The sequence below is a fragment of the Aulonocara sp. 'chitande type north' Nkhata Bay genome, linkage group LG16 (assembly GCF_057382095.1).
Source record: "Aulonocara sp. 'chitande type north' Nkhata Bay isolate Kocher_YH1m ecotype deep benthic linkage group LG16, A_spYH_male_GT1.1, whole genome shotgun sequence".
In the NCBI taxonomy this organism is placed as follows: domain Eukaryota; kingdom Metazoa; phylum Chordata; class Actinopteri; order Cichliformes; family Cichlidae; genus Aulonocara; species Aulonocara sp. 'chitande type north' Nkhata Bay.
The window spans coordinates 11129196-11138948 of record NC_141359.1 but is presented as its reverse complement, the minus strand read 5'-3'; the positions used below and the strand labels follow the sequence as shown (position 1 = coordinate 11138948).

The window sequence follows — 9753 nt, the reverse complement described above, 5'->3', positions numbered from 1 at the left end:
AACGAAAAATTGAAACCTCCATTAATTCTCACCGCACACACAAGAAATTAAAAATAAAACACACCAGCAACTAATGCTGGAGAAAAGTTACTACTGAAAGTGATGTGTTAGTCTTAAGTATATACAATGCACTCAATATATTTATATATCTACATCCAAACTCAGTCAATTACTATACATCCACTACGGCAACTCAAAACTTTATTTATAGTCCTCTAATAAACATAAATGGCATTTGAAACACACACTCAACAATGTTTGCAGCAGTATTTGTAAAACCAACTGTGGTTTAAACAGTTCACTGCTTACTCATTTGCATTTTCACTCACACACACACCGTCTAAAAATAGCTCCAGCATTGCCTCAGACTCCTTTCACACAGAGATCTCTTATTTTATATTACAACGACGTCTTATATTTACAACCACTGTCAGATCTGTCAGCTTTAGCGCCTACACAATTTCGACAAATTTAAAATAACCGCCCAGCGGATGAACTCCCTGAGTTTTTTGCGACCAATTAACCAGTATCTGTCCAACAGTTTCTGGCCTCATCTCTAAAGTCCCTAACACAATTTAAAAGCGTCAACCAACCCAAACTTTGCCTGAAGCTCTATTTTTGGCGTTTCACAGCCAAGGCTTACCCCAAAGTGTTAAGTTAAAGTTACACGCCCGAAGTCCAACTTCTTCTGACCAAAAAAAGCGCAGACTACCGTTCCAAACGGTAAGGAGACTCTATCTCCTAGTTATTCTGGAGTGCCCCAAGCTCCACAGTGACCAACTGACTATCCCTCTTCGAGGACAATGCCTAAGCGTCCTTGGCATTGGCAAGCGTTACCTCTGAGCACTGCGCTTCCTAGAACCCCCACGGTTCCGTTCTAAGATAATTTATAATACTTTGGAACAACAGTACAACACCCAACAAAGTGTAAGACTGAAGCAGGTCCAACCTTATAACCAAAAAATAACCAAATTCCCTAACATACTAAAATCATTGAGCAGTCCAACTGCTTACCACGGTCCAACCGTATTAAATCCTTTTAGCGGTCCAACCGCATTCAATCATTACCAGCAGTCCAACTGCTTTTAAATCCTCAGTACTGTCATGAGATTCTCATCAAAATCAAAGCAGACATTTACCGGCAACTTTTACTGAATAGACATTTAATTTTATCATCCAATTCAGCACACTTCGGATAAAATCAACAGGCCTGTGCCTACCTCTTTTTAAAGGCGCCTGTCCCCTCAGTTTGGTTGCCGGGTCACGCCTGCCTGTCTGACCACAACGGACCATACATCACCGTCTACACCTCCAATCCTCCCTCCTCAACCACCGGACGAGCCCCCAAATGTTAAGGTTCACAATTGAGGAAGGAGAGTACAAACCACCCATGGTCCAGAAGGTCTTGGTCAAACAATGATTTTAATGAACACACGTGTGGGAAGAACACTCTGTACGCCGACAGCAAGTGATCTCCGACTTAATCAAAGCATAAACAGATATTTTATAGCATCAGGGTTTGATTTACTGACGCCCCTTCATGCGTCACAGATACATTTTATACATAGATCAGATCAACACCACAATGGCTTTTAACCCAGAAGATCATCTTCTATTTTCATGGCTGGTACTTTCCGTTCTTGTCTTAAAGTAAATTGTTCCTCTTTCTTGCCGAGACAACAAGGACGGTTCCTCTTTTACCGAGACACTTTTGCAGTTACAACCAGACATGACTAATCTCTCCTCTAAATAAATCTAACTCATGTGTGTGTGTGTGTTGACCTCACATGCTCTTTCTCAATTCACCTGTTGCACTTCTGACCTTTTACCAGACCAGAGGCTCACTGAGACTATGTGTATGTCTTCTACTAAATAAATGTTTTAACCAAGAACCTCTACTAAACATAATAACTGTGTGCATAAGCATCTTAAGGCCTTCTTAAAGCTATCTGTTACTCTGTTACAGCCTCGTCTTAGCCTGCTGCTCAAAATAACTTTCACTTCTGCAAAACTCTCCAAGCCTGTTTCCTGTCCTGTTACTTTTAGCCTTTCTGAACGACACACACTGTTCAACCCCTGAATACAATATAAACTCCAGATTATATTATTAATGCAATGGTAATGATGACAATTATTTAGCAATAGCAGTAAAATAATTTCCCTGCTCCACACCGCCCACAGGGGCGTGCTGGGTGTATATATATATATATATATATATATATATATATATATATATATATATATACGTATATATATACGTACATATATATACACACACACATATATCACTGACTTTCATCTTGTTGTGTTTGTGGACATATGGCTGACTTCAATTAATAAACATTCGCACATAAATAAGTGACGTCATATTCAGTACTTTTGACAGTTCACTCTTCAGCCGCTCCATCTTATTAGGGAAATTCCATATACATAAATGTAAATTTCAAAACTCAACCCCATCATTTAATTTGTTTTTGATTGAAATTGAATATTACTCAAACTCTCTTAAATTAACTTCCAAAAAAAAAGGTTTATCATTGATTGAAATTCATTCAGAAATGTTTCACGAATGAGCTGTCACAACTTTCAAGTACAAAGTTGTTATGAAGTCTGTCACATTCCCCCCCTTTTTTTTCTTTTTTTCTTTTTTTGTCCTTTATTTATTCATCCTTCTTATTTCATTGTACTGTATATTGTTACTCTTATTTTCCTTGTATGTCTACTGTACAAACTGAGCTGGAATGACTGACTGTTCACTTTATAATTTCAATAAAGTTTGGAAAAAAAACCAAAAACCTCTTTGACCTCTCCCTTCTGCCGTATTTTGCGGCAAAATTATCCACACCCACCGCCGCGCTATGAATTGTGGGATATATGGGACCACGAAGCGTGCACTGGACCACGCTTGATATTTGGGGAAATCGACAGCGCATTTGGAGTATGCATTTGAAGTACACTTCAAATTGGGACAGCCGTCGTCATGTGGCGGTGACGTAACCGCACTTAAACTGCGTACTTCAAGCGTGCAGACCCTTAATTGGGACACAACCACTGTGTCTGTATTGCTTCGTTCTGGAGAGGCTGTGGCAGCTGCATGGAGCGACGCCGCCGCAGACGCCGCTTCTTCCTAGGAGCAGCCATGACCACGGCGGTATTAACGGCGGGGACCGACTCTTCCTCCTCCGCCCACCTCCTCGCCGTGCAAGCGGCCAGAGAAGAGAAGTCCTCACGAGGGGGTGAAGGTGAGCGGCTGGTCCGTGGCGGGAAGGAACAAGGGCTTCGATCGGAGCTCTTCCTCCCGATAAGCCCGTAAAACCAGTTGCCGCTCTTCCACACCGAAGTCTATGGCTTCCGTCATCTCTGTGCGCCGCGCTGTGCGGCTAGCCTGTGGCAAAGACGCAGAAGCTGGTGAAACGTGAGCCGATGGCGGGTCGGTGGTGAGACTCAGCATTCCGACTCCGACCGCCTCCTGTTCACGAGGCAGAAATGACGACTCCCGCTCATTGGGCGGGGTCATGGGTGCTGAGGCTGCATTCAATACCCTCTGGGCCAGCGCACGGGCCCGAAGCTCCTCCTTAACCCTTTAGAGCCGATCGGAGCGGGCACGCTCTATTTTGCGTAACTATTTTTAAATCCCGGTAGCACTGCAACCACGTAAGCTAGCGCAAAATATTCTTTTGCATATGAAACCAGAGGAGTTGTACTTACATCTTATGCCATCAGCTTGTCCTCGGTCACGGTTTCCTTCCACATAAAGCTTTGCAAAAACTGCATAAAAAGCGCTTGCAGGAACGGAAACATAATATTCCAGAAACACGCTTTGCCGATCCAATCAGCTGTTCATAACACTTCCTACGTTGGAATAGATGTCAGCGCGAACTTTTGCATTTCCGCCATTACCTGCCCGAAACCGGAAGTGACGTCATTTTCGCGGAAATGTAGTCTTTTTTTACCATCAGGGCCTCAGGGCCTATACTGGTCTTTTTAAAAGTTATCTTTGACTTTATGACTTTCTGTGTCGTTTCTGGGATGCTTAGGACTCATATTGCACTGCTGGAAATAGTTTATTTTGATGCATATGCTGCTTTTTTGCAAATTTGCAGTATAATATTTATTTTTGTTTTTCCTGCAGTGTATAAAAATTGTTGTATTTCAAAAATAAAACTATGAAAACACTCAAAATAAATTTCCTGTGGTGGGAAACTATTTTGTGCAACTTTTTTGTATTTACAGTTTTGAGGGATAAGCCTCTTAAATTTCCGTAACTACAAATATATGTTAAAAAAGCAAAAACGATTTTCAATTTTTTTGTAGTTTATTGCACTTTTTTGCAATTTATGTAATTACTATGCACTTAATGAATACATATTATTAAAATCTGGGCTATAATGGTTGTATTGATGTATAGCAACTTGAAATGCTCCCAAAAATGGCTCCACAGCATGTAAAAATATAATATAAGCTCTGGCGGACTTGGTTCTATGGTAGGTCTTAAAGGGTTAAGGGGGCCCAGAGAGTCAAACATCTCAATAAGCTGAGGAAACTGGTGGAGGTGCGGCTCTCTCCGGAGTATGGCGTCTATGGTCGCCAATCCAGTGGACACTACTTTAGGGTCCGCGCACCCGCAGATGCGTGTCATGATCCGGCTGATTCGCTGCAGCTCCTCCCCAATCCCATCCGTACTGTCCGCTGGGTCCATACCGGTTTGCGTCGTACTGTCACGGCCAGCGGGGGCAGACCGTGTGGAGGGTGTGTGTGGTGGACCCAGGCGCAAACACAGTCGAGGAGACGGGAGTGAACTTAAACTGAAAGTGAGCCTTTATTTGGGCTGATGCAGAGGGGAGTGGACAAAACATAACAGGGACACAGGGACAGAGACTGCAACTAACCAAAAACCTAAACTGGAAAAACACTAACCTGACTGAAAGGAATAACTATGATCACTGTGAACAGAATGCTGTGCAGATGCATGGAAACTGTGAACCAAATGGCGTGACAAAACAGACATGAACATGACCTGCACGGAACCTCATCGTGCGGCTGCATGAAAAACAACATAAACTAAATGGCAAACGTGAACTGCACAGAATCTTGAAAAACACTTAACTTGACCAGAGGGGAGGTACACAGACGACGCGATGACGAGCAAAGGAAGACTGAGGACTTAAATACACACATGAGGTGATCAGGGAAAGTGGAGACACATGAGAACACAGCTGACTAGAATGAAACATAATGACAATACAGGGGAGAGTAACACTAACTACAATGAACAAAGAACACCAGACTCTTCCAAAATAAAACAGGAAGCACGGAGACATAGACATGGAGATAAAACATGACATGAACTTAACATAACTGTATAGACATGAAACATGACACGTAGACGCAGGAACCAGGGAGACTGAGTACAGGTGGAGATGACAAAAACAACTAAGAAATAAGGACTAAACAGCAACCTAGAAATTAACTAGATCGAAAATGAATACAAAAATACATAAAACTCAAACACTGGGTCACACGACCCAGTACCGTGATAGTGTATACCTTATTAGGAGAGATGAGATCAAAATGTTTCCAAACAGGGGAAAATCTTCTTTTCCTTGCTGGTTCCATTGAAGAAGAAATGCTCAAGTAACTATGTAACATGCACATAATCCAATTCCACAACACAATGTGATGGGGGAATCAGCTGTGTTTTGCTGCCCATTTTATTTCGAATCTGGTGCGAACCGGCCTACCAGTTCCTGAATCAGTCACATGGTATGGACTGCCTTGAACGTCACATACGTAATCAAAGCAAGCCTCGCTACGCGCTTCACAAAAACTCCCCCGAGATTACCCGACACACGCTTCAAAGCTTTGACACACAGGACATATCACTACTCCCTGTTTGAGTCCTGCTCTTGGGCCCACCTGGCCTGCCTGTCACACAGCCTATCATGACAGAACAGCGCGACCACTGCATGGACCCCGCAGCACTCGCCCTGTCTGATGAGCTTCGGAAGGACATCATTTAATGAATAAGTTATGTGATCTGTGGCTGGATCATCCAGAGGAGGAGTTCCAGCGTGCTGTAGTCAACCGGCTACAACGAATGGTTTCCGGTCTTCCCTGGCTTCTGGACTTTCTTCACCCTTCATTTTTTTCTAAATGAGCTTCACCTTCACCCCCCCAGCTGCTACCACTTGCCTAGCCAGCTCGGCAAAGGATGTGCTCCCCAGCCCACCAGACTTGGAGTTGCCCAGCCCAGCGGAGCCATCACCGAGGCGGAAGCGACGGCCGCACCACCGGCGCGTCACCCCACAGCCGGACTTCAGGATATCAAAGCATTGGACCTTGGGACTGTTTACTCTGGGACTATGTTTTTTATGTCAGCTGCCCAGCCTGAAGCTCAATTAGCTGCCCAGCCAGAAGCTCAGTTAACTGCCCTCAGTTCAGTCAGCAGCCCAGCTGCTCTCAGTTCAGTCAGCAGCCCAACTGCCCTCAATTTTAGTCAGCAGCCCAGCTGACCTCAGTTCAGTCTTCTACTTCACCACCTGATTTACAACCATCACTACTGCCTTCAGCTCTGGTTGCAGGTCAAACATTAGCTCCAGCAGCTTTTCAGCCATTACCTTCACCTGCTCCACCGGTACTGCAAGCTATGTCTATACAACCTGTAAAGAACTGTTTTTCAACCACTAATTATAAGCAGAGAGACGCACATATTAAGACTTTTGTTGTTCCTCAAGACCTGGCCTACTTAGCGACGGTTACCCTTTCCAGGGCCTCCCCAGAGAATGAGTTTCAGTCCACAGCGAACTCTGGACCCCTGAAAACGAAGAAGCCAGCGCAACTGTTTTTCCTGGGAGCTCAACCAGGCTGTCTCAGCGATTTGTCCCTGCTGAGAGCTCAGGGGAGTTAACTCTGCCACCTCTGTTCTATGCTGGAAGCTCTAGTGAGCTCATTTGACCAGCTAAGGACTGCATCCTGCTGTTACTGCCTGAGCAGAGCCACTGTCCTGCAGAGCTCCAACCAGCTTCTTCTTTGGCAGAGGATTCTGCGCCTGCTGGTTCCATCTCGTCTCTGCCAGAGGTTTCTGTGCCTGCTGGTTCCGTCTTGTCACTGCCAGAGGTCTCCGTGTCTGCTGGTCCTGAGCCTGCCTCCGTTGGAGTGTCCGAGGGGCCCGTTCAGCAGCCTGCCTCCACTGGAGGGTCCGAGGGGCCCGTTCAGCACCCTTCCTCCACTGAAGGTTCCGAGGGGCACGTTCAGCCACATATCTCCGCTGGAGGGTCTGAGGGGCTTTTTCAGCCATCTTCAGTCTACGCTGGAGGGTCCGAGGGATCCATCCAGCCTGCAGGGCCACCACCTGCTCAATCATTTGCGGCTGCCGTGCCTCGTCTGGCCCTGTGGTTGCCATGCCACTGCCTTGTCAGGCTCAGAGTTGGAGGCCACCTTCCAGGCCTCTGACTGGACTTCTTCACCAGCACAGATGGCCTTCGGACCTGTTTTGTCACAGGTGCTTCCTTCTCTGCAGATGGCCTCAAGATCTATTTCGTCGCTGCATTCCCCATTCCCTGCTGTCGGCCTCTGGACCTGTTCGTCGCCGCTGCTACCTTCCCTGCAGTCGGTTTGGTTAGCTATTCACACAGCTACACTGTGAGGTCAACAAATGGACTGTAATGCCACCTACCTACACACACGCACACATACACACATACAATATACTCCCTAGATATACACACTGCCTAATTTAACCATCCCATTCTGCGAAAGGACTGCTGCTATCTACCAGAACAAATGTGACTTGAGTTTGTGTTAGAACTTAGATTTTATGTTATTTATCCATAACTGTTGTTGCAATTCATTACTGCGTTTTTTACCGCTCTTTTTAAACGTATTCTTTTTAAACTGTATTTAATGTTTTAACTGTATTGTATTGTTTATTGCACCGTAGAGGCTGGTGAGAAACAGTTTTTCATTTCAGGCTGGGTAACACCATACAAAATGACAATAAACTTCTTGACTCTTTGAGTCTGAGTCTAATGATTAGCTAACTACGTTGGTGTGGCGGTACGCAGCATGTGGTGCCGTGCAGGGAAGGCATGGCATCTGCAATCATGCCCCGCCAACTTAACTTGACTGTTTTTTAATTATTTTTTAAATGCTGATAAAATTTACATTACACAGAAGGAAAACCAAGATATTGTCAATCAAAACATCATGTCGCCAGTGTTTTTGAAGTTGTTTGTTCACATGGAGGGTTTAATGAGATCCATTGAGGTTAAGGCAGTGTCCAGCTCAAATAAATTAGTCTCAAAGTGGCTGTATTTTGAGGAAACCCTCACAGTGTGACTTCTATATCCATCCTGCTTTAGTGACCATTTATTTTTATGGACCAAATGAATGATAAATTTAATGTGACATATATAACTTTTGGTGGGCATGTTGAATTGAACAAATACAGATTTCTGTATTTTGCCATCATGTTTACAGCATATATTCTAATACTTTGCAGCAATTCAACTATATTGTGTCTCATATGGATCAAGAAAAACCTGCATGAGCCTATGTATATTTTTATTGCAGGGTTGTTACTGAACTCAGTTATGTTTAGCACTAATATCTACCCAGAACTTTTGATTGACTTTTTATCAGACAAGCAGATCACAACTCATTCACTATGCAGCTTTCAAGCATTTATTTATTATTCTCTAACAGGATCAGAGTTCTTTCTATTAGCAGCTATGGCATATGACAGGTATGTGTCTATATGCAAACCCCTGCAATATACAACCATCATGAAAAAAACAACTATCATAGTTTTACTAGGGTTAGCTTGGCTTCTGCCTGCTTGTCAGCTTGTGCCATCAGTTGTAATGAGTCAGAGTTATAAAATTTGCAGTTTTACTTTGAATGGAATCTTTTGTAATAATGCAATTTCCAAGCTTTACTGTGACACCTCAAGAACAACATATATCATATATGGTGTGTTTATTTTACTTAACACCGTATTTCTTCCTTTGCTTTTTATACTTTTTACTTACACAAAAATATTTATAATATGCTATCGGAGCTGCAGGGAGGTCAGGAAAAAAGCTGCACAGACTTGTTTACCTCACCTGCTTGTATTAGTCAGCTTTTCAGGTTTGTGTTCATATGATATAATTGTAGCTCGACTAGAAATGAATTTGCCAAAAGTTGCACGTTTTATATTGACCTTACAAGTAGTTTTATATCATCCTCTTTTTAATCCAATTGTTTATGGACTGAAAATGAAAGAAATCTCTAAACACCTCACGAAATTGTTCTGTGAAGGAAAACTCAACATCTGGCAAAGCTCATGTTGAAAGGGTGTAATGTAGATGTGATGTTTAATTTAACTGTTGTGTTCATGTGTGTATTATGTTTCACAATATAGAAGTTGTCTTTTCTCTGTCTGAGATATATATTATAGAAATCTATTATTTTTGCATAGTATATGTATAATATATATTTAAGATAGAGATTGTATTTGTTTGGGAGGGGGAATTATTGTTTTTAGTGTATTTGTTATTCAGATTTCTTTAAATATACTATACTGCTATTTACATACAATACACACATGGCTCTCACTAAGGGATATGTTTCCAATATCATTTTTGTTGAACACAAAAAACAAACAATAACTTGAATAATGACGCACATAATCCACATGGACTTTATGCCGTGCTATTGTGATAACATATAAACAATTATAAGATATTATCTGGGGTTTTCTCCTTACTATGA

At 42.9% G+C, this 9753-nt stretch overlaps 1 protein-coding gene across 1 annotated transcript; it reads left to right on the top strand.

The window, feature by feature from the left end:
• Positions 1-8375: 8375 nt before the first annotated feature.
• On the top strand, positions 8376-9332 carry LOC147311061 (olfactory receptor 10J5-like). The gene has a single exon (XM_086265978.1). The coding sequence runs from the start codon at positions 8376-8378 to the stop codon at positions 9330-9332; it is 957 nt and encodes a 318-aa protein (XP_086122104.1).
• Positions 9333-9753: the final 421 nt, after the last annotated feature.